The 24,896-nt window shown below is 48.7% G+C and overlaps 1 protein-coding gene across 2 annotated transcripts; it reads right to left on the reverse strand.

The window, feature by feature from the left end:
- Positions 1-6,933: 6,933 nt before the first annotated feature.
- Ppp1cc (protein phosphatase 1 catalytic subunit gamma) lies at positions 6,934-24,413 on the reverse strand. 2 transcript variants are annotated; one of them, NM_001270983.1, is made up of 8 exons: positions 24,106-24,413; positions 13,652-13,783; positions 12,787-13,017; positions 10,220-10,324; positions 9,246-9,469; positions 8,917-9,051; positions 8,113-8,173; positions 6,934-7,230 (listed from the first exon to the last, which is right to left on the reverse strand). In NM_001270983.1, the coding sequence occupies exons 1-8, from the start codon at positions 24,158-24,160 to the stop codon at positions 7,160-7,162; spliced, it is 1,014 nt and encodes a 337-aa protein (NP_001257912.1). In that variant the 5' UTR covers positions 24,161-24,413; the 3' UTR covers positions 6,934-7,159. The 2 variants fall into 2 exon arrangements, with proteins under 2 accessions (NP_001257912.1, NP_071943.1); NM_022498.2 differs by having other exon boundaries at positions 6,934-8,173.
- Positions 24,414-24,896: the final 483 nt, after the last annotated feature.

The following is a 24,896-nucleotide window of genomic DNA, read 5'->3' on the forward strand; positions in this document are numbered from 1 at the left end:
GGTGACCCTTATCACTCTCAACAAGAGGGCCCGGGACAGCTGTGCCCCACCAGCCGGACCAGTGTCTCACATGTCGGGAACTGGATCTGGACAAGAAAATCAGCCCCAAGAAAAGACTTAAAGAAATGATGGTCTTGGGGTCTGCGGGGCCATGGATCTCCTCCTGACAAAGCAATTAAGATCAAAGATGCACCACCGGGTCGGCCTGCTGTGTGGACACCTGGCTGCTGTCTGAAATGCCACCACCGGTCTGTACCACCCAGCCCTAGACAGATAGCTTCCCCTAGAGGTGGATTGTGCATGGGAACCCCTTACTTCCTCGGTGACCTCTTTCCTGCCTTGATTATTAACCTGTGTGGCGAGAGGCTGGACGTGGGTATGTTAACCAGTCCTACTAAGGAATACCGTCGTTAGAGTAAACTAGCAACCTGTACAGGAAATGTGAAATGACCTGGCGGTTTAATAGTTAATAAAGGGTAATACACTCGCGTCATGATTATAAATGAGCCCAGTTGCTTACGGCGCTTGCTGTCAAGATGAAAAGATCTGAGTTCAACCCCGGGCCCAACGTGGTAGAAAGAAAACTTATTCCTCCAAGTTATCCCCTGGCCCCCATAAGTGTTGTACATGTGCCACCTCCCATAAATAGATAAATGTAAGAAAAAACATGTTACATGTTTGAGTGTGTGAAATATTAGTATGTAAGGGAAAAATGGAACGATATTTCTCATAAACACCGAAATGGTTGTCTCAGGGAGGGAAGGGTCTAGCTTCAAGATCGTTTATTGTGTCCCCTTTATGCCTTCAGGAAAAAAATTAATGTTAGGAATATTAATCTACCACGGGAAAATAATTAAAAAGCCAGAACATGATCAGGAGGGGAGGAATGAGCAGAATGTAGATCATCATCATCATCATAATAGGGCTGGAGAGATGGGTCAATGGTTAGAGCACTGACTGCTCTTCCATAGGTCCTGAGTTCAAATCCCAGCAACCACATGGCGGCTCACAACCATCTATAATGAGATCTAATGCCCTATTCTTTTTTTTTTTTTATAAAATACTTTATTTATTTAGTATATATGAGTACATTGTAGCTGTCTTCAGATACACCAGAATCTGTTATAGATGGTTGTGAGCCACCATGTGGTTGCTGGGAATTGAACTCAGGACCTCTGGGAGAGCAGTCAGTGCTCTTAACCGCTGAGCCATCTCTCCAGCCCTCTAATGCCCTATTCTGGTGTGTCTGAAGACAGGTACAGTGTACTTATATATAATAAATAAATACATCCTAAAAAATAACATTATTATTATTATTACTATTACTATTAAAATGCAAAACTAAAAAAGCCGGAATGATTTCCCCGGTGCCTGAGTACAGGGCCCCAGGGATGGCGACTACATGAGTGGCTACTCTACGTGACCAGCTCCAGCTGCCAGGTCCCCAGTTTGGGTTTAGGGCATTTCTCCTGTGACTTCTGGCAGTTTCAGGCTGTGCCTTCCAGTTTGGCTCCCATGCATCCTGGAGGCAGGGGGTGGAGTTGGGGTCTATCGATTCACGAGTCCCAGGGAAACCCTCCAGTTCTGTGTACTGTGTCCAGCCTGAGAGAACTGTCCCTGCCCGCTTCTCCCTACTGTCCTCCAGGGTCAACACTTTGCTATTTTCTTTCTTTCTTTCCTTCTTTCTTTCTTTCTTTCTTTCTTTTCTTTTTTTTTACAAAAATTTATTTATTTCATGTATATGAGTACACTGTACTCAGACACACCAGAAGATCCCATTACAGATGGTTGTAAGCCACCATGTGCTTGCTGGGAATTGAACTCAGGACCTGTGGAAGAGCAGACAGTGCTCTTAACCCCTGAGCATCTCTCCAGATCACACTTCTGCACACTCTCCGGTGAGCCACACTGGAGCTGACCGCATTTCCCTTCCTACCTGCCTAGAGCTGGGCTTAGATTTCTTGGCCACTTGGCCTCTAGTCCAGGCATCACACTGCCGGGCGGGCTGCCCTCTGCTCAGCACTGGCCTGTACCCATGGCCTCAAGCAGCAGCTTGTATTTCTCTGACGACCGTGGCTTCGGTCCTTAGGCATGGACGGTGGTGGCAACAGCCCTGTGCTTTCTTCATTTTGCAAATGAGCTTTAGGTTGGTTCTGCTTGAAAGGCTCCACCCTTTGGCCAGCACTGTCTGCAGTTACGAATACAGATCGATGCCGCTGGCCTTCACTCTACTGATTTCCCAAAGCTGAGATGGAAGTCACGTTAAGTGGCACTGACCTGAGAAAGACTATGGATCTAAAAAGTAATTCTAGAAGCTGGAAGATGGCTCAGTGGTTTAGACGCTTGCTCCACAGTCAGGAGGACAGGAGTTCAGATCCCAACATCCCCGCATCCCTGAAACAAGCCAGGTATCCCACTCATGCCTGTAACCCTGTTTCTGAGGGAGGTGGAAGCGGGAGGATCACTGAGACTCCCTGGCTTCTGGCTTAGCTAAGATAAGCAAGCCAAGAGACCTCGCCTCAAAGGAATAGGCAGACGTGAATGGTAACGGATGAGGCTAGCTCATGTTCTTTTCTGGCCTGTATACACCTGAGCACATGTGCCTACAGGAGCATGCATGTGAGCACATGCATGTGTGCAAACACACACGCAAAGAAATCATGTTTTAAAATTAACTGGGTGTGGTGGGTGTGCACACCTTTAGTCCCAGCACTCAGGAAGGCAGAGGCAGCTAGAGCTCTGTGAGTTCAAGGCCAGCCTGGTCTACACTGTGAATTTCAGGCCAACCAGAGTTACATAGTTTGACTCTGTTTCAAAACATATAACTAAAAACTTTAAAAAGAAAAAGTTTAAAATTTCCTTCAAGGAGCCAGAGAGATGGATAGTTAAGAGTATGTCCTTCTTTTACCAAGGACAATACTCTATCCGAGTTCTATCCCTAAGCTTCACATGGGGTAGCAAACAGCTATCTGTAACTGCAACTTCAGGGGACCCAATGTCTCCTTCTGGCCTGTCTTGGCATCTGTCCACTTCTGGACATATCCAGACAGACAGAGCCACAATTTCAAAATAATGAAAATAAATCTTAAAAGAGGGAGGACTGGAGAGACAGCTCAATGGTTAGAAGCCCTTACTGCTCTCTCAGAGGACCGGAGTTCAGTTCCCAGCATCCACATCAAGTGGTTCACAACCACCTATAACTCGGGCTCCAGAGGATGCGATGCCTCTGGCCTCCGCGGGACCTGCATTCATGTGTCCACAGCTTGGCCCCATGAACACATGCTTGGAAATGATGATGATGATGATGATGATGATGATGATGATGATGATGATGATGATAATGATGATGATAATAATAATAATAATAATAATAATAATAATAATAATAATAATAATAATAAAATCTTTTTAAAAAGCCTTCGGAGATAAAACAGGGCATCCACAAAACTGTAGCGAGAATTTTGGGTTCTCTAAAAGCCGCCATGTTATGTGAATGTGTTTTTGTTTTAATCCCAGGTGCGGGGTGAGCGGCTGCTACCCAGCAGGTGATTGTGATCTGCCTCGTGCGCTAGCTGGCAGGGGTGTGATCACTGCCAGCTGCAGACAGTTTATGCTTGAAGTTTGGAGACTCTGGAGAGGGGTGTTGGAAGGTGGTGGCTGTTCCCCCGCTGCTCCTGGCTGCTGTTGCTGAGGTTTGTCAAATGTTCATGAGCAAACAGACAAAAGTCAGAGATGTCCTGACGACGATGAAGATTGGGCGTGCTCCAAGGAACTCATTGCCCCGAACCGGAAGGATGTAATCTTAAGAGACCTATGCCCCCTTTCCCCTCCAACCTTCTTTCTCTCCTATCTACTACTGAAGGAGAGGAAAGGATTAGGGTGTCATAAGGCTTGGAAGGATGGTAGAGGTATAAAAACCCAATAAAACAGATTAAAAATACGCCAACACAAAACACTGAAACACACCTTATACACACACATACGAGATATAGGTAAGATACCCGTGGACACACACCTGACAGCAGACCTGAAACCCATCCAAGTCAGGCTCCCAACTACATCCACCCACCCCAGACTGTGATGCCTGCATCTTCACATTTCGCAGCTGCAAACCCCTCTGACTGGGGTTGGGGGTGTGGACGGAAACCACAGGCTGTCAGCTCCACTTCTCTTAGTCTCACATGTTGGCGCCGGGCACCAGGAGGAAGCTATGTGGTGCTGTGAGGGGAAGGAGGGAAGTCCATGCTTGGCAGCAGGTGACTTGGGGTTCAAATTCAGAATCTGACCCCCTCACAGAGCCCCTCTACCCCACCTGCTGTCCCAGGAAGGGCTGGGAAGACTGAGAGCCACCAGGCTGTCCAAGAACATAATGACTAGGCTTACTCACTCACCAGCCCTGAACAAGTGTGTGGGCCGTCCTCACCCTGTACACAGTATCTGCCACTGTGTTAATTGGGTGGCTGGGAGAGGAGAGGAAGAACTGTTCTTAAATGGCACCTTGAATGGCTTCCCTATTACATCTCGACTAAATTAAAATTAGTACCTGTCCCGGGAGCACTGTCACAGGCCTTCAATACTTGGTGGGGAGGGAGCACAGAAGCAGGAGGATCTCATATCTGAAGCCAGTCTGATCTGTAGCGTGAGCCAGGGCTATACTGGTAGACTGTCTTAAAGCTTTCGTCCCACTTTTTTGTATGAGTACGAGCACAGGTGGTTATGTGTGAGCACCAGAGGACTCAGGTGTTGTTCATCTGGGCCACCACGCCCAGTTAACACCCCCACCCCCACCCCCACCCCCACCCCCTTTTTAGCAAGGCTTGGCTTGAAACTTACCAATTGGGCCAGGCTATCCAGGATCTGTTCTCCCTTGTGTTGGGACTACATGCACATGCTACCACACCCATTTTCTTATAAGGGTTCTGGGGATTAAGCTGGTGGCTCCTCAAGCTTGTGCACCAACTACTTCCTGGGGCTCTCCCCAGCTGCTCTTGGCTTTTTGATCATTATACTGTCTTATGGTCTTACCAAACATGCTAACGTATTTTACATAACTGACAAAAAAAGTCAAAATCCTCTCATGAAGTCAAAATCTTCACATACCTGTCCTTGAAGATACTTAGAAGGCCAGAAGTTGTGGTCCAGCATGCATGGGCCAGCAACACAGGGTGGATTTTTTCCAGTTCAGCTTCGGGAGAAGGTGGCAGCCTACAAGGCCTGTCTTCCTTTCCTGGGAACTACTGGGGAATGGCCTTTGTGTGTCTCGTTTCTATAAAGCAACACCATGGGATTGGAACATGAATCTTTGGTGTCTCTCTGGCTGATGCTGCCTGAGTGTTTGGTATGTGTGGAGTCCTGAGTAGTCTTGAATTAATCCTATCAGGGAATATTCTAGTTGTTCTGTGGGCCGGAAGCTAGTCTGGTGTACCAAGACTGACCTCAGCTGAGTTCTTCTATGTCACCATGCAGACCAGCTGGCTGGTCCATTGGCAGGTAAACAATGAATTTCAACTACCTTCCAAGAAGAGGCCACTGGCATCTCAAACCTAGCCTTCTCTTTCAATTAAAAATTTAAAAAATGGGGCTGGAAAGATGGTTGAGAGGTTAAGAGCTCAGGCTGCGGGGTTGGGGATCTAGCTCAGTGGTAGAGCGCTTGCCTAGGAAGCACAAGGCCCTGGGTTCGGTCCCCAGCTCTGAAAAAAAAAAAAAAAAAAGCACAGGCTGCTCTTCCAGAGGTCCTGAGTTCAATTCCCAGCATGATGGCTCACAACCATCTGTAATGGGATCCGACGCCCTCTTCAGGTGTCTGATCAGTGACAGTGTACTCACATATAGAATATTAAGTTTTTTTAATATAAGTGCGTCAGTGTAGAACCCCACAGAGGCCACAAGAGGGCCCTCAGAAGAGCCTGAGCTACAGGAAGCTGTGCACCCCACCCTGAGTGAGTGAGGAGCAGGGGGCCTACCTGCCCACCTCCAGCCCTGTGCTCCTCACCACCCAGACATTCCCTGACATCTTCAGGAGCAGCCCTTTGCCTTCTTCCTTCCAACCCATCCTACACAGGCTCAAGAGTCCACTCCCACGTCCCCCAAGCTAACCCGACAGCCCTATGATACTCAGCCAGCTCTTACCTACCAGCAGGTAGAGGCTAGGTGTGCCATCAGTCACCTGGGCTGGCCCCAACTGGGAGCCGGGCTCTGCTTCCTTCTCTCTGAACCCAGTCCTTTCTTCCTGGACTAGCACTTTTCCCTGCCCCCCAGTTTCACCTGTTACACAGATGTATGCTGTTCATGGAATGGGGGGTATGTGTGCTACACATGTATGGTACATTTGCATGTTTGCTGTGAACATGAACAGAATGGCACTGTCTCAGACAAGTTTCTACAGGTTTTGACATTTACTACTTCAACATCTAGGGACAACTATGACCTCCCTCTGTGCCTTTTTATGTTGGTGTCAGGAAGACTTGCTACAGTGAGCTCAGAGGAGCTCAGGTAGGTCTAACTCAGCAGGGACGCCCATACCCTCACAACTATGACTTGCCAGGGCTGTGGCTCTGCCACTCACCCAGCTGGAGAGCCAGAAGCTGAGAGAAAGGGGCTCCCTGGGTTACAGCATGCGGAGAGATAGAGGAGGGAGACTATCAACGCCACGTTGTCTTCTCTGCTCAGGATGCCGTGACGGAATGCCAACCACCACTGTGGGCTGACGCCCTTCGTGGCCTCTGACCTAATCAATGGCTCAGATTTCTCTTCCTCCCTCGAAGTTTACAGAACCTCAGGTTCAAGCTGAAGGAAGCGTGCTGGAAGGGGAGTGCCTAGGAAGACAGCCCCCTCCTTCCAGGCCACACAGCTATGAGCCAAGCCCCTCCCAAACCACGTGCATATAGAAAGACAGAAATGGACTCAGTGGCCGATGACAGACAGACATACACGGACAGGTTAACAAGCTCGCATTTAATAAGTCTGAAATCATTCTTAGCACATGGCATTGTACACGGGCATCTGTGGAAACAGATTCATTTTAACAGGTCGTAGTTTAAAAAAGTCATAGATACTGTGAGTTCTGTATAAACCGGTGGACGGCAAGTTAGTTCCTTTTGATTTATAAGCCTCAATGTCACCGCAGAATAAAGAATGTAGCCAAAGAAAGCATTATCGATCACTCGTATAGGACAGTGTTGTTTCTATAATTTGAAGCTTTCTGAATGGACGGGTTCAGGCCTGATCCAACTGTAAAAAGATTACTCAGTGAATAGACTATATGGGCACTGTACAATGTCTCATTAACTTCCACCATTAATAGCTTACCCAGCACTACATCACTATTGCTAGTTAAAATAACCTGCTTCTTTCTGAGTCCCCACGGAGGCGGCCTGTGCACGCAGCCTTGGTGCCCTGGCCACCTCATGTCCAGGGTGTGCCAATACAGTCCAACAGAAACTTTGGCTTTAGGAAGGAATCACAGACATTGAAAAGAATGGCTTTAATCGTCAGTTAAGTGTGCAGTGGGAGGGAGTGTGCTTCAGACAGCCTGGGCAGTGTGGGTGGCAGGGTGGCAGGTTGCTCCTGCTGCCACAGCTGCAGACACTAGTTTGTACAGGATGAGACAGTGAGGGAAAGCAGTCCCTGTCAAACAAACTTGGAAAAACTGTTCACAGTGGTTTGTATCAACAGAATGCATTTATGACAATTACATGTACAGACTCACGCACCCTAGGGCTCTCTTTATATCCTAAAGAAAACAAGCATTTACATTATTCATGATTCATACTAAATTTAAAAAAAAAGATCAATTGTACACTTTCCCCTCGGACAGGATAAACTGCCAAGGTGTACAGCTTAACACCATCATCAGAGCTGTCCACAAAGGGAACAGAGGTTAAAAACAAACAAAACAAACCGCTTTCTTGAGAATGAAATGCTTCACTTGCTGCTATAACCAGCAAGTGCCAGCAATAATCAAAATGGAGAAGGGAGGGCCCGACAGGTCTACCTGGGCAAGCTGACCAGCACACATCACAGTTTAAAAAGGAAGGTTATGTACGCTATGTTACAAGTCCCACTAGGCAGTGTCAAGTGACATCTATTTCTTTGCTTGCTTTGTGATCATACCCCGTGGCGGTGTGACAGGTCTCGTGGCATTGGGCTTCTTTTTCTCTGCAGGCTTTAAAATCTGAGAAGAGGAAAGAACCAAGAACCTTAGGAGCCATACCTGGACCTCAGCCTTGTTCAGAGCTCCCATCCCGAGGTTCTGTCTGATGCTGCCCCAGTGCTGAAAGCCCCTCTAGGACAACACTGACCCAACCGGCACCTGGGCACCGTAGCGGAGACTCGCCTGATGCACAGGCAGAACGTGTGACCTGGACAACAGTGTCTGCCTGGACAACGTGACAAACTCAAGCCTACAACTTCCCTCAGCCTTGAAGCTCCGTGGAAGGCACTGAGGTTTGCAGTCTCTGGGGACTGCTGAGGCCTGCCCTGGGACTGCCACGGCTGCACTAACATTTTCAACTGTGTGAGCAGTGGATCAAGCCCGCTCACTCTGGGGAGGGAATGTGAGAACCGGAGCACAAGCAGACATGTTGGCACCTGAGAGGCAGAGGCAATGACTCTCTATTGCATTCAAGGCCAACCTGGTCTACAGGTGGGTCCCAGGACAGCCAGGGCCACTCCAACTCCCTCCTCTCAACAAAAGCACTGACTAAAGCTACAACACATTGCTTGTTTTCACACACTAAGAATTCAATTACACTAAGTCAATGCTGGGAAAACGGCCCTGTTTCCTTTCTTAAGAATTCTTGAGCCCACACATTACTCCTATGGGACAAATGTGCTACTAAAGAAGAATGGGCAGCTTGCTCAGGAAACAACAGGAAGAACTTCCTCGGGAGGTCAGCAAAGCTGCTGCAGTCTCACCTGGAAGGAGCACATGAGGGTCTCATCCACACTCATCATGGCGCCCGCATTGTCAAACTCGCCACAGTAGTTGGGTGCAGAAAACAGAGTGACTAACTGCCTCTTTGCAAAAAACTCATATCCATCTTCAACCACCTGTGGAGAGACAGCGTCAGTGTGAGCAGCTGGAAGCCTGAGCCGCTCCATTCTCCTTCCCCACTGAGCTTGGCCTCCTGCGGCTCTCCCCAGAGGCACACTGTGTGGCAAGCCATACCTACCCACCAAAATCAACAAGGAGAATCTGCTCACACACATGCTCTAAGTGTACATGTAAAATTCAAAATCAATACCTGATGGGCTCTACATATAAGATCCAAATCATGCTTATGGAGAAATTTTGCAACCACTTCTGCACCAAATGTGAAGGACACTCCTCTGTCATTTTCACCCCAGCCTAAGACATCTTTATCGGGGTCAGACCACAAAAGATCACAAAGAAGACCTTGATCTGGTACATCAGTTGGTCTCATAATTCGCCGAATCTGCTCCATAGATTGAAGATCTGGTGATAAACCTATTCAACGAGAAAGGAAAACCCCTAAAGCACAAACGGCATGGGCACGAGCATGCGGCCAGCCCCTCCTGCTGCAGAGGCTGGTGCTGCCTCGCTGCGCTGCCGTGACATCTGTGGGTTTTTTACTTGGTTTTAGGGGAAATAATTCAGGAAATGTACTGTACTGATGTTGATGTGCAGGGCAGAGACACTACTCACCTCAACACAGAGCCCTGTAACACCCAGCCACTGCATCCACACTTCTCCCAACAGAAGGCAGCAAGGAAAACACACAGGGCAGGCACCACCCTGACCAACTGCAGTGGCTGGGCACAGGGACAACGCGTCCAGATGTGAGGCAGCTCCCATCTGTTGTCTGAGCAGCCAGAGTCCCTTTCTCTTTGTGCCCATCCACCAGAGCGGGGACCACACCACACACACTCTATGGTTCTTAGATAGCTGCTTCATTTCTAGTGCCACCCCCTTTACTACCACACAGCACAGCCATGGAGCCATGCTTTGGAAAGACCCCGCCCCCACCCCCCAGAAGGGTTCAGGCAACACACGGCTGAGCAGATGCACCAGGGCTCGTTCTGTATTTAAGGTCACAGTCGATTCCCAACCTAGAACCCATTTCCCTCGGCTTGACCCACATGACCTGGCTGTGTCACTGTGAACAGGCCTTAGTGCAACAGTGGCCCAGCCAAAGCCATCATGCCCAGTTGACTTTCCAGAAGCAGGGGAAGCTGCACAGGTGAAAGAGCCACATACCTCCATGACAGCAGAATATCTTCTCGTCCACGATGGCTGCTATCGGTAAGCAGTTAAAACAGTCTGTGAACGTTTTCCACAGCTTAATGTTGTATCTTCTCTTACCTGTGAGAATGCAGACGGTCACCCCACTGTTCTTCACACCTTTCAAGTAACTCAAACATGCTGGTCCCCACAGGCCCTACAGCCTCAGGGGTCTAGGACACAGGACTCATCTAGAAGCAACCAAAATACGTTCCCATAGAGTTCTAGACAGGGGCACACCTCAGTTTGCCACAATTAGTGGGCAGTGCCCAATCTATTTGAAGTCTCATTTGTTCTGTCTAATCTTGACCTTGAGGAAACTTGTGACTTCTGAAGGCAACCGCCACCAAATCCTCAAGGTCCGTCACCTCTTTCTTCCTGCAGGGGCCTGAGCTCTGAAGCTTCCTGCAACCAGACAGAAGCCCCACTCCAACTCCAGGAGGTCCAAGTGTTCAGTCCTAACATACAGTCTGCACTCAGTACACTCCCTTGAGCACCAGGGCTATAACAGGGTGTCAGAATGTGTCCCCTTTAAAACCACTGTATAAAAATTACTGTTTGGGGGTTGGGGATTTAGCTCAGTGGTAGAGCGCTTGCCTAGGAAGTGCAAGGCCCTGGGTTCGGTCCCCAGCTCCGAAAAAAAGAACAAAAAAAAAAAAAAAATTACTGTTTGAGTCACAACTCACTCATAAGCCATAGCAACTACCAAATTCTCTTTAATTGGTCAAGGACTGTGCATGCTGGGGAGCCTCTGTCTCCTGGGCCACCCCACACTCACGTACCACCATGTTGTGTTTGTCCCTACACTAAGACTCTATCTTCTTTACCGGAGGATACAGGGCCATCTAAAGGCCTAGACTACTCCTTGGAGAGCAACAGCCTTCTTAAGCCGTGCCTTTCAAGCTGGGCAGACCTGACCCCCACCCCCACAAGCACTCAGATCATCATTCCCTGTAAAAGCTTGCATTTCAGCTCTGAGGAGGTCACAGATTCCCTGGATAATTCTGGAAACTTAAATGAACAGAGCCAACAACCTCCAATTACCAATAGCTAATGGTAATAACATCAATGCGGAAACTGAGGCCAGACGGCCTTGACTCCATTCCAAAGTCCATCTGGTCCTGTCCCATTCTCTGCTGACAGTGTCTGGACAATCACTCATGCCTTTCTTCCCTGAGGGCTGGATTAAGGCTCTGTGTGTGAGCTGAGAAGACTCCATGTTGACTACCCAAGCTCCCTGCCGCAGTCTAGGACACATGGGCAGCCCTAACTATAAGCTCCTGCATGTGTGTACATTAGCAAGTGCTAAGCCAACGAACTCGTAAGCACCTGCCATCCCAGCCCAAACCCTTTCCCGGCAGAAACAGCCCGGAGGACAATGCAGCCAAAGTCTCAAAACTTGTGACATTTTATGTTTATGTGAAGTAACACAAGCTCTCCACCAAGCCACTTCGTTCTTTCCACACCAACTTCTTTCTAAGGCTTTGGAAGCGTTTTTCTCGATGATGAACTCAGAGCACAGCTTCACTAGATAATCCAGGGCTGTGTGGGGTGGGTGGCTGACACCCCCACCCCAGGTCAGGAAGCTACAACTGGGACCAAGGCTAAGGTCAACACGGGCTACTCAGCAAGAACATTTCAGAAAAAAAGTAACGTGAGATGACCCCAAATATGAGAATATGCACAAAGTATTATTTTAAAAATAAAACTCGGGGGAGAGATGGCTCAGCGGTTAAGAGCACTGACTGCTCCCCCAGAGGTCCTGAATTCAATTCCCAGCAACCACACGGTGACTCACAACCATCTGTAATGGGATCCGATGCCCTCTTCTGGTGACATCACATACATGAAATAAATCTTAAAAAAAAAAAACAACAACAAAAAAAAAACCGTGGATGGATGGATGGGTGGATGGATGGCAGGCAAAGCTGGGGAACGGTGCAGTAGCGGAGGAGGTAGGATGCTCGAGGTGCCAGCGTGGCAGCCCCAGTCAAGGTGGAGACAGCACGAGAGAGACTCCGGCTCCTCCATCCTTGCATTCAACACCAAAGACAGACTCGAAATGAAAATGTAGGCTTTAAAGCATCTCTTTCTCCATTATGCTTATCCCAGAAAAGTTGATGTCCCTTTCCTAAATATAGCTGCACTACAGGAAAACCACACCGTCCATTTCAAAAACAAATCGTTTCATTGCAGGATCCCACCCACAGACAAGGCTGGGCAGAGCAGACCAGCACTCCCTGCGGCTGTGGCCCTGTTCTCAATTCCCAGGCCACTGACCCGCAGGCTTCCAACAGATGTGCTATCTGGAACCAATCTAATCAGAGCTGTGAAAAGCAGAGCAAATGGAGCCAACAGGTTCTCGGAACTGCACTAAGAGCATGTGCGCCACCAAGACTCTTCCCCTCCAACCCCATCAGCACCCATGCAGGCAGCAGTCCCTAAAACCAGGACATGAGCAGGAGTGCCGCAGCAGCTCTGACTCTCATAGGCCTGCCGCCCACTGCCTTCCAGCCCCTCCTCCTCAGAGGCAAAGTACTTACACTCATCATAAAATCCGTAGATTCTATTGATGCTGGCACACTCATGGTTCCCTCTAAGAAGAAAAAAGTTCTCCGGATACTTGATTTTGTAGGCCAGCAAGAGGCAGATCGTCTCTAGTGACTGTTTGCCCCTGTCCACATAGTCCCCGAGAAACAAATAGTTGCTTTCTGGAGGAAAGCCACCGTATTCAAACAGACGGAGCAAATCATAGTACTGCCCGTGGATGTCACCTGGAGATGAGAACATCAGTGTCACCGTCCGCACTACTGAACCCATGGACAGAACCTTGGCAAGACACCTTTCAAACATTCACTCCATACACAAACATTCACAATGGCTGCTAACAAGTGCACAGCCAACACTAATTTCCCAGCTGGTAGCATATTTAGTTCAACTGACCATGTTAAATGCACAGGTCCAGAGCTTCCCCCCAGACACAACTCATTAATTTATTGTGTGGTAAAGAGTATCTTGTCTGACCTGCTTCCTGCCAAGTACTGTGGTTCCCTCTGAGATCACTGAGACCTCAGCTCAGCTTCAGGGACTTATGTCAGCACATCCTCTGTGAGTGTTCAGCGACTGGCCCCTTCACAATGCTTGCATTCAAGACACCACCTTGGCCAAGGCCTTTCAACTTCTGCGAGGTCAAAGCCAAGGCCACCTCACTCTAAACATACATGGTTTACCCTGAGTCAGAGATGCAATGCATCCCCACCTAGACTGAGGACGGCCGGAACCTGCCCTACAGCAGAGCAAGCCAAACTAGACCAGACCACCCCACGCACCCACAATGGCCATAATCCTTTGGAGAGCATCAAAGGCCATCAGTGTGCCCTCAGCTGAGTGATGGAGTACCACACTCACCACATATCTTGAGTGGTGCTTCAAGTTCTAAAAGGATAGGCTGACTGAGGAAGATCTCCCGAGACTTCAAGCACAGTCCCCGGATTTCATTCTCCTGGAGCTGGACATTCTTGCCTGGCTTGGACCCTCTCACTGTGGAAAGAAATAGCAGTCAGGACAGAGTTTCACATAGAAATGTTCAATTCAGGACGGCAGTGGCTAAGAGCAGTTTACACCCACAGCAAGCAGCTAATTACTGACTGTAGCTCCTGGCCTTGTCTGGCACCTGCACTCAAATGCACACCCATACACATAATAAAAATGAATCTTTAAAAAAAGAAAGAAAGATGGTAACTTGAGAAGAGGGGAGTGGTGTGATTAATTTAAATCTTTCCTTTCCCACAATAAATACCTGATAGATAGGAGCTGGCCAAATGTGACTGAAATCAGTATTCTGGCTGGCCTGTGAAAACGTCAGAAGTTGTATACTTCATGCCAAGTTAGACTCCTTTACAGCAGCCTCAAGGTCACCCTGACCCTGCCAGTGTTCCCTGAACACCATACTCCTACCCTGTACCAAGACTACAGTGCCTTCTGCTTCCAGGCCTCTCTACTTTTAGACTGAACTCAAGCTTGTAGTAGGAAAGGCCACAGTCCTGTCACCAAATCTGTCCTCACAAAGTCCAGAGCATGTATCCGTCAATGGTTTCTCAGGACCAAGTGCAGCTGCGTGATCTCTAACGTATGCAGTCTGCACTTCACTTTAAAATGCTGCAGAGTTCATGGTTAAGACCCAGGTTTCACTCCAACAGCCACGTGTCATGTCACAACTGTACCTCCAATACCTTACAATACAAGCATGTACCGCACTAACATACATGCAGGCCAAACTACCACACAGGTACATTAATTTTGAGAAATGCCTTAGAAGCTAGGTAGAGGGTTGAGTTGATAAAAAGCTTGCCTTGCAAGCACTAGAACTTAGGTCTAAGTCCCACAGCTCACAGAGAAGGGGTGGGGAGCCAGGCTGGATGGCTCACACCTAGAATCCCAGTGCTAGAGAGCAATGTCTGTCAGAACAGACAGATCTGGGAAGCCAACCAGTCAGCCCAACCTACCAGGAGAGGCAGTGAGAAATCCTAGCTAAAGGAAGGAGAAAAAAAGCCAAACCACTCTTGCAGAATGAATGATACACCCCAAGGTTATCCTCTGGAATCCACACATAAAACATAATACCAGGATGGGGCTAGGGATTTAGCTCAGTGGTAGAGCGCTTACCTAGGAAGCACAAGGCCCTGGGTTCGGTCCCCAGCTCCGAAAAAAAGAACCAAAAAGAACCAAAAAAAAAAAAAAAAAAAAAAACAAACAAACAAAAAACAAAAAAAACATAATACCAGGGGCTGGAGAGATGGATCAGTGGTTAGAGCACTGACTGCTCTTCCAGAGGTCCTGAGTTCAAATCCCAACAACCACATGGTGGCTCACACAACCATCTGTAATGGGGATCTGATGCCCTCTTCTGGTGTGTCTGAAGACAGCTACACTGTACTCATATATAATAAATAAATACACCTTAAAAAACAACACACACACACACAATACCAGCCCCTTATGCATAGGGTTAGGGTTATTCTAGCATGCAGTGTGAACTTGCACTAATGCCAGTGCCTGTGAAGTTAAAGGCCTCCCAGGCATCCAAGTAGAACAACTCCTAGCCCAGTACCAGTCATGGTAACCCGTGAGTCCAGAGTCAGTCCTGAGCTCTCTGTTCATCGCCTCATTAAGCTCTGGCCACAGCCCACTCTCCTCAGGAGGCGAGGGTGACAGCAGTGGAGACATCTGACATCTGAGTGGGTTCCGGTTACAAGAGATCAGATAATCATTATGCAGACTGAAGAACAACTCCAACTGCCAGGGAGCTCAACTCTTTCCAGTTCTCAAGTGGCAGCTTCTGGAAACGGCTGCTACAGGCCCTGCTTGCTGCATGTGTGGTTGGCACAGGGACCTGATCACTCAGTGTGCTAGATTCTGAGTCTCTGCTTTTTAGTACAGAAGACTAATGAAGCAGGCATTTGAGTTCAATAGAGCCAGGCTAAGCAGCCCATTTAAGACTGCATCTGTCTACTATAAACCAGTCAACAGATTTGCTTTTAGCAGAATCCTAAACCTGACTAGCTTAAATTTTAATTGCAGGCTTTGTCATAAAATCATCTGTCCTGACAGCTAGGTAACAGTACAAAGTCTAAGGGTTTATATAGCTTTTGATCCTGCAGTAGAGCGATGGCACTCCCAAGAGAGGCCTGCTATACTGAGCAGAGTCCACTCAAGGCTGCAAGGCTGCACCCATGCTTGGAAACCAGAGCCTCAGGGAAGCTGGCCTTCAGCCTGTACTGACAGAGACACCCCCGCTTCTCTGAAGGAACAAGTTGATCAGGAACAGAATAGTGTGCAAAGTAGCCTTAGTTTTTTAGTGAAAAATAAGAAGACAGACAAGAAAAGGATGTGTTCTCACAGCAGGAAGAGACTTGGGGGGGGGGGGATGGACTCCCTAGGTGCACCTTCCACCCCCAAATACAACTGGGCTATAAGACAAAAGATGCACACACTGGGAATTGACATCATCAGGTATGCTGTCTTTTCTCTACTTCATTCTTTGCCTAGAGAACTGTCAAGGATCCTGTATCTCCCTTCAAGTACTGGGGTAACAGACACCTTAGAAAATAGGTTCTGAGCCTGGCAGTAATGGCACATGCCTTTAATCCCAGCACTTGAGGTTCCAAGATAGCTTGATCTATAGGGAGAGTTCCAAGACAGCCAGGGGTAGAGAGAAACCCTAATTCAAATAAACCAAACCAAACAAAAAAAAAAAAAAAAAAAAAGAAAAAGCTTCTGGTGGGGTTAAATACAGTCCTTATTTCTGCAGCAACTTTTACAGACTAAACCATCTTCCTTCCCCTGGCCTCCCCTTAAATTATACGGGGGTTGGGGTTGAGGGTGAATAGGTCAGAGGACAAAGTTGTGGGGCGGTTCTCTTCTTCCACCCGTTTGCCCATTCCAGAAATTAGACTCAGAGCTCCAGGTTTGTGTAGCACTTACCCACTGAACCCTCCGTCCCCAGTCCCTTCTGAGGCTACGCAGCCCAGGCTAAGCAGGCATGGCCAATTTTGAGATGGAGGTAGCCCAGCAGTAAGTCTTCGAGAGAACGCAGTGTGAATAGCAGCTAAGGCAACAAGGCTTTCCTTTGCACCAGAGCCAGACAAGACAAGAAGCACTCAGACAGGAGGAGAGACGGGAGTATCCTGCCTCACTGGCCAGAAACCTGGGCAGGCTGCCCAGGAAGAGACTTATTTTTGGTTAGAAGGGAACTCCTGGAAGCTTCTGGTTCCAAAAGGAATTTTCTTCAGGGGAGCTCTACACTTGTGCATGAGTGGCCCATTCTTGTGTCTTTAATTAGAATCTCCCTATCTGGCCTCTGGTACAGCCCACAGGCTTGCTTTGTTACATACATACATACATACATACATACATACATACATACATACATACAGGGTTCTACTGAAGAAAGCTGGTGTTGCTAATATTCCTTGGTTCTGAAAGCATCTACCATTTTTTGGACAGTTTGAGTTCATCAATTTTTTTATTTTTATTTTTTTAAAGATTTTTGATCTATGTAGCCCTGGCCAGTCTTCAACTCAGGGATCTGCCTGCCTCTTCAGTAATAAGATTAAAGGTTTATATTACTACAACCAGATGTTTTTTTTTTTTTTTTCCGGAGCTGGGGACCGAACCCAGGGCCTTGCGCTTCCTAGGTAAGCGCTCTACCACTGAGCTAAATCCCCAGCCCCAACCAGATGTTTTTGACAGTGGATCTCACTATGTAGCCGAGGTTAACTCTGAAATTCATGATCCTCCTGCAGCCTAGCTGAACAACCCGTCTATGTGGCATCCACTGACACAGCACATTCCACAGCTGGAGGCAACTGCTCACCCTTCCTTCAGGAGCGACCCAGACTGCTCAACTGAGGCTGTCCCCTTCTCGAAGGATACATTACACTTCCTCACTGCTGATAACACCTAAGTGCCACTGGCTCCAACTGTCACTCAGGTTGGCCTGCTCATCAGGACCAATGCATCAAGTCTGTACCCATCTTTCCTGCTGACTTTTTTTTTCTTTCTTTTTTTTTTTCCGGAGCTGGGGACCAAACCCAGGGCCTTGTGCTCGCTAGGCAAGCGCTCTACCACTGAGCTAAATCCCCAACCCCCCTGCTGACTTTTGAGACAGAGAGAGGTAGGTGGAGTTTGAGGCCAGCCTGGTCTATAGATGGAGTTCCAGGACAGCCAGGGATATACAGAAAACCCTGTTTCAAAATCCAGGGGTGGGTGCAGGGGGTGAAGCTGGGAATGGGTTAAAACATGCACAGGACCACAGGCTTCACCAGTGAGCACTGGATAGTCTGAAAGCTGCCAAATCAGCAAGGTCTGCTTTAGCTCAGTGTCGAGCAAGATAACCCTTTCCCACAGCTAACGAACAGCAAGCAGCTACTGTCTGCCATGGCCCCTACTGCTGCTGGTCAGCCTGCTGTTCCCAGCCTAGAAAAGGGACGGGTAGGCATGCCGATAGCTAACAGCCAAGGCTGTTCTGTAGAAACTGCGCTTACGTGGAACATCACTAACATCAGGAAGTATATCAGAGAAGTTTCACCAAAAACCCCACTGACAACAAACCCAAAGCTTATAAACCCTGAGACTAACCAGGCTGCTGCTGTTTGCAGGCCTAGTACCTCTCCAGACAGCAGTGACCTTCCACGGCCTAGCAACAAGCAAGACTGCATTACAGGAGGGAGACTAGGAGTCTGCATACAGAGGGACAGAAAAGCCTCCACAGGGTTGGTAGAACCCTTAGGGCCCATCATACACCAAGCCCTGGGGTTCCGCCCCAGGATAAAACTGGGCATGTTACCAAGAGGATCAGAAGTTCAAGGGCCTTCTCATCTACATAGACCTGTCCCAGCCAGCCTAGGCCAGGAAACTCCATCTCAATTAAAAAATAATCAGATAAAAAAGGAGGATAGGACAAAAAAAAAAAAAAAAAAAAAAAAAAAAAAAAAGGATAGGACAAAGCACCAGATGAATTACAATGCAATTTGGAACCGAGCGTTGCCCGCACAGGAGCAAGTCTGCAGCTCTTGCTGTCTGAAGACAACCTGAGTCACCACCAGCCACACATACCCAGTGTTCATCCCAGGCAGGCAGATCTGAGTACAAGGCCAGCTTTTTCTACAAAGCGAGATCCCTTAAAAATAAATAAATAAAATTAAAAATGTACCTTAAAAACATGTAGAAAAAGATCTTTTTTTTCTTTTTCTTTTTTTTCGGAGCTGGGGACCGAACCCAGGGCCTTGCGTTTGCTAGGCAAGCGCTCTACCACTGAGCTAAATCCCCAACCCCGAAAAAAAAATCTTAAAAAAAAAAAAAAAAAGATAGATAGATTTATTTATTTATTTATTTATTTATTTATTGTGTGAGTACACTGTCGCTGACTTCAGACATGCCCATTACAGATGGTTGTGAGCCACCATGTGGTTGCTGGGAATTGAACTCAGGACCTCTGAAGAGCAGTTGCTGCTCTTTACCGCTGAGCCATTTCTCCAGTCCCGTAGAAAAAGATCTTAAACCAAACTTAGTACTTGCCATACGGTATACTTTCTTGCAAACAACCAAGTATTTTCTACAAAATATGTAAACTAAAGAAACTTTTCAAGAACCCCCTTTCCTCTCAACAGCAAAAAACCATGGCTCTACCTCACTGTCTGTCTCACACCCCCTCCTCCACCTGGCTGGGGACTGCGCCGCCATGCACACTCTGGACTTTAAGGATAACACTGATTTCCTCTATGTGGGCAGCCAGGATGTGGCTAAAAAGCTCCAACCAAAAAATATCCCAAGGACACATCTAGTCTTCTATGATGAACACTAATTAAATTTGATCACAGTGTGTTTTGTTTAAGTCAGACCCTGGACTGTCACCCTACAATCTATTACTCAGTGGTGGGAGACAGGAGGATCAAGAGTTCAAGGTCATTCCCAGCTATGTAGGAACTGGAAGGCAGCATGAGAATCTGTCTTGAAAGAGAATTGTTCCCCAGCTGAACACATCTCAGCACCAGTGCCTTGCACACTGGACCCTATCTATGTGCTTCTATTTCCTGTAGGTCCTAAAAACACACCCTTCGAAGGCAAGAATGTCAGTAACCCGGACACAGAGGTGGGAAACATCATCAGAAGGCAGTACCCTGCCTTCACACTCTTGACACAACTGTGACCTCAAGACTGAAGACCAAAATTCATTCCAGAATTATACAGCTCAAGGAAATGGGATTTGCCTTACTTCAAGTATCCTGTGGTACTTCCTCAGTTATGAGGCAGTTCCCATCTGACCTTTCTCCCCTCATATTTAGGCCGTGCGGTATGCCACAAAACCCAGCATAAATCAAAGCAGTGAAACACACTCATTCTCTCTCTCTCTCTCTCTCTCTCTCTCTCTCTCTCTCTCTCTCTCTCACACACACACACACACACACACACACTTCCCTCAGACATTAAAGTGTACTGACCACCCGTAACCCACTCCCTATGGCCCTTACACCTGCCTTCTTTGAGAGCTGGTTGGCTGCATCCCACCTGCCTAGTCAGTCCTGCAGCCCAGCCTTGTATAAGCAAAGGGCAGTGAAGGCTCTGGGAGTCATACTTGGGGTGGGGGTATGGTTTCTGTATGTAGCCCTGGCTGTCCTTGAACTAGCTCTATAAATCACTCTGCCTCTGCCTCCAAAGGCTTGTGCCACCAATATCCCGCCCAAATTAGAATTTTTTAAGACTCCCACACCTACAGATCCAGGAGAGGGAGGGTCCTGCTCTGCCTGCCAGGTGAAGTATGGGGACAGACGCCTATCCACGCACAAGGAGGGCAGGATGCCCCTTATTAATGATCCTGCTGTGTGTCCTCTGCTCAGCTTAGGGATTGCTTTAAGACCATCCTCACTTAAATCTTTCATTTAGGCCCTTGGCTTTCTAGAAACTCTAGAGCAGGAGCACTGAAAAGCCACACGCACAAGCTACTTAAGAGAATGGTGGGCCTTCAGAGGGATGAGAGCTGGCAAGCACTCTGTATTAGCAGAGCCACTTCCCAGCCTACACTGACAATGACTTTCCTTTACACAAACATCCTTCTTGCACACTGCCATGTGAACAAACTAAAATCATGTGCTAGTCAAGAAACGCTACAAGTTTCACGAAGAAAACACCCCAATTCCCATTTTCCCACCAAAATAGCAGAGCAGGGTGCTAAGTTCACACACAGCTTGTCTGTTTTCTGTCTAAGTCCCTCTGCTCTCGCGTGTAGCTAACGGCGCTGAGGAGTGGCACACACCTGCAGGGTGACTGGCTCAGGGAAACACTACTGCATTTAGAGTGCTGCAAAGCTGTAGTGCTTATGAACCAAACCCTGTCTCCCGTCTGTCTCTGTAGTTGAGACTTGCCTCTAAGAACTCATGTAGAAGCTAAGCTAGCCTTGACCTCCTGACTCTACCTAAGTGCCTGCGACTACAGGTCTATGCCAGGTCATGACTTAGCCTTGGGTGGCCTAGCACTCATCTCTAAGTCAGACTGGCCTTTAACTCAGAGATCAAGCTGCCTCTGCTTCTCAGTGCTTCGATTAAAGGCATGTGTCACGATGCCCAGCTTAAAATGTATTCGTGTGTGTGAGTGTGAGTGTGAGTGTGAGTGTGTGTGTGTGTGTGTGTGTGTCTGACCCCAGTTCTGGAGTAACAAGCCTTGAGGCACCTGCTGAGTGCAGGAGCTGAGCTTGGATGGCCTGGGTGAGTAATGTACACTCTCATCCACTAAGCCATCCCTCTAGACCTCAGCCTTTGGTTTGGTTTGTGGGTTTTTTGTTTGTTTTGTTTTTGAGAGGGTCTTATTACATATAGTTGACTGGTGTGGAATCTGGTATATAGACCAGACTGGCCTCCTAATTCTTCCTTCTAGGATTAAAGGTGTGTGCTCAGTGCCGCCTTAACCTTTAAAAGACCCCCTTCTCAACTCCTTCATTCAGCCCTAGTTTGGACGATCTTACGGAAGGGTTCCACATATGAGCTCTTGCTACCCTGCCCTAGAACTTCTGGCTTTTCATGCCTCACACTCCAGTGTGGGGGTAAGCAAGCTGCCCTGACTGAAAGGTATCAATTACCAATATGGAGAAACACCGCTTCATCAGGTGACAAATCTTATCTCTCCCTTTCAGAATTAGGCCCGTAGTTCCTTTTATATCTTCTTATGTGTGTGTGCATGTGTGCAGCGCCACACTTGCTAGAGCAGTTGTGGATGGAGGGAAGGGAGAGGACAACCCTCCAGTTCTCTCCTGAATCTCATGTGGGTCCTGAAGATCAAATCGAGTCTTCAGAATTAAGGACAAGAGCCAAAACCCGCAGAGCCGTTTCTGAGGGCATTACAAAGAATGCAATCCCATCATCCTCTGATCAGATCCCTGTGGCCTCTGTCAAGCACTTCCATAAGTAAGAAACACACACATGCACTACACAGCTAGTTACTCTCAATGTTATTTAAATGGTGGCTTACTCTGTTAAGTTCAACAGAAAAGAATAAATCAGGCCAGACATGATAGTACAGCTTTGAATGCTAGCACTCAGGAGGCAGAGGCAGGCGGATCTCTGAAATCCAGGCCAGCCTTTGGGACACAGCAATATCCAGTCTCAAAATTTAAAAAGTAACTAAGAAACTATGGGAAGCCAGGTGTGGTGAAAGCTTTTAATTCCAACACTGTGGACAGCTGAGACAGAGACCAGCCAGAAAACGGGGAGATGGGGGTAGATGGTTGGGGGACTGAAGTGATGACGGTTCTTGGAGACAATCTGGGCTCCACTTCTAGTACCCACACGTGATAGTTCAGGTCTACCTGTAACTTCAGTACCCAAGGACCCAATGCCCTTTTCTTCAGCATATGATGCACATACATACATGCAGGCAAATTCTTGCAAATAGAAAATGTTTTTTTTAAAGAGGGAGAAAGGGAAGCTGATGAGATGGTTTAGTCAGTGGAAAGTCTGCCTTGCAAGCCTGACCGGCGTTTGATTCCCAGAATCCAAACAACAGGAGAGAACCTACTACACCCAACTGTCCTCTCAACCTCCTCATGTGTGCTGTGGTCTGCCTGCATCCACACACATGTGTGCTGTGGTCTGCCTGCATCCCACACATTCCACAGGAAAAAACAAGTAAGTCAGGCTTAGTGGTCTATACAATTCTAGTACTTGGGAGGAGGCAGAAGGATCAGTGTTTAACGCCAGTTCTGACTCCTGAGACCCTGTATCTAGGAGGCATGGTGATACAGAAGATGCCATCAATGAGGAGGGGGAGGAAGAAAGATCTGTGAGAGTTTGAGGCTAGCCTGGTCCACACATGGAGCTCCAGGATAACCAGGACTGGAGAGACCATGTCTCTATAAAACCAAAGCCAAGAAACCCTATCTAAACAAAACAGAACACAGCATTAGAGAGGGGGAAATGACCATTTAAAAAAAAAACAAAAAACACACTTTTTGACTTTTCTTTCAGCGACTTGAAAACATCTACCACCAGAATTAAGCAGCTGTCCACCACTCCACCAATATTTTAGGCAAAAGCAGTGAAAGCAAGAAGGTTACTGGATTCCCCTTCTCCTTAGCTTTAGCAGATACGCTGTGGGATTTGTGAGGAGCAGGTTTTCAGACCTATGTAAAATCTGAATATCGAAAGTAGGAATCCACTGCAGAGCCGTCCCCCCCGCCCCAGGTTGGACAAAAGGAAAGCTGTATTTTTAACCTTTACTCAACCACTGGAAATTCTGTGTTCCCACAGGGTGAACGGTGGAAAGGTGGCAGGTTCTACCTCGGTCCTGGCAACCCGGGGTTTTAAACCTGATTGTTAACTGCATCCTTGGTCCAGCGAGGTCTTTTTGAAGTTTCTCTTGCGAAACACACTTCCAGGATAACAGCACCTACCTGGCAGGTGCTCGCTGAACGCAGCAGCGTCCCCCTGTCCTCAGGACAACAATCTGATGAGCAGAGAGCCACAGTCACCCGGGCTGGGTCCGTGTGCGGATGCACGTTCAAGGGGAAAGAGCACTGGAGGGAGGAGGATGGCTTTGGGGTGTGGGGGGGTTGGGGGAGGAAAATGAAGGAGACGGGCTCTCATCGCACTGGGACGTCGCCCTGCCAAGTCACACTGATGGGTCCTTGGACTCCGGATAATGAGAATGTGAAAGCAAGGGCAGGGGGGTGACAAAAAGGCAGGGTCCCCAGACCGGGAGGCGCTGTGTGCGCGCCCCAGATCCAAGCGGCTCCCGAGAAAGACCGGCCTCTACTGGGCCTGGTCCCCACCGGCCCAACCCGCCGCCCGCCCGCCCGCCCGCGCGCCGCTCACCTTCCAGCAGCCGTTGGATGATACTGTCGATGTTGAGTTTATCGATATCCGCCATCGCCGTCCCGCCGCCGACCCTCCCGCAGCGGCGCCGCCGCCGGCTCGCGCCCGGGTCTCACTCGTCCTCCTTCTTCACGCCACGAGCCCCACGAGCGGTGGTGGCGGCGGCGGTGGCAGCAGCAGCCGCGGCGGGTCCCCCCCCCAGCCGCCCCGCTCCCGGCTTCCTCCTCCTCTCGCCACTGGAACCACGAGAAGAACAAAATGGCCGCCGACTCCTCAGGCCAGCCTCGGGCGGCGCACGGATGCGCGCGCGGGAGTGCAGCGGCCGGGCCGGGACTTCTTTACAGGCCCATAGGGCGCGCGGGAGGGGGCGGGGCCATCTGCAGGAGGGGGCGGGGTTTGGCCCACGGGGGGCGGAGCCCGGGCAGAGACGGTTGAGCGACGCTGCAACAGCGCGCGGGATCCTTCCGCCAAACGGGCGGGGGAAATAGACCCCCCCGTGGCGGGAGAGTGAAGTTGCAAAGTTGGCGCGCGCGAGTTGGAGATGGGCATTGACCGGCGGCTATGCGCTGCAAGGGTCACCCTCTCCTCCCGACTCTGCTGCTTTGAGACAGAAGTCGGTCGACCTGGCCGGGTGGGAACCCATTAGGGAGTCACCCCTCGGAACCAATCTGGGGTGGGGTTGCCCGTGGAGTACCCTAAAGAGGAGGAGGTTGGAGCGTTGGGGATTCAAATATTCCGGCTCATTGGTGAATAGGAAGAGCTAAATACACGGCTCCATGGTAAGAACTCTT

The sequence above is a fragment of the Rattus norvegicus genome, chromosome 12 (assembly GCF_036323735.1).
Source record: "Rattus norvegicus strain BN/NHsdMcwi chromosome 12, GRCr8, whole genome shotgun sequence".
NCBI lineage: Eukaryota > Metazoa > Chordata > Mammalia > Rodentia > Muridae > Rattus > Rattus norvegicus.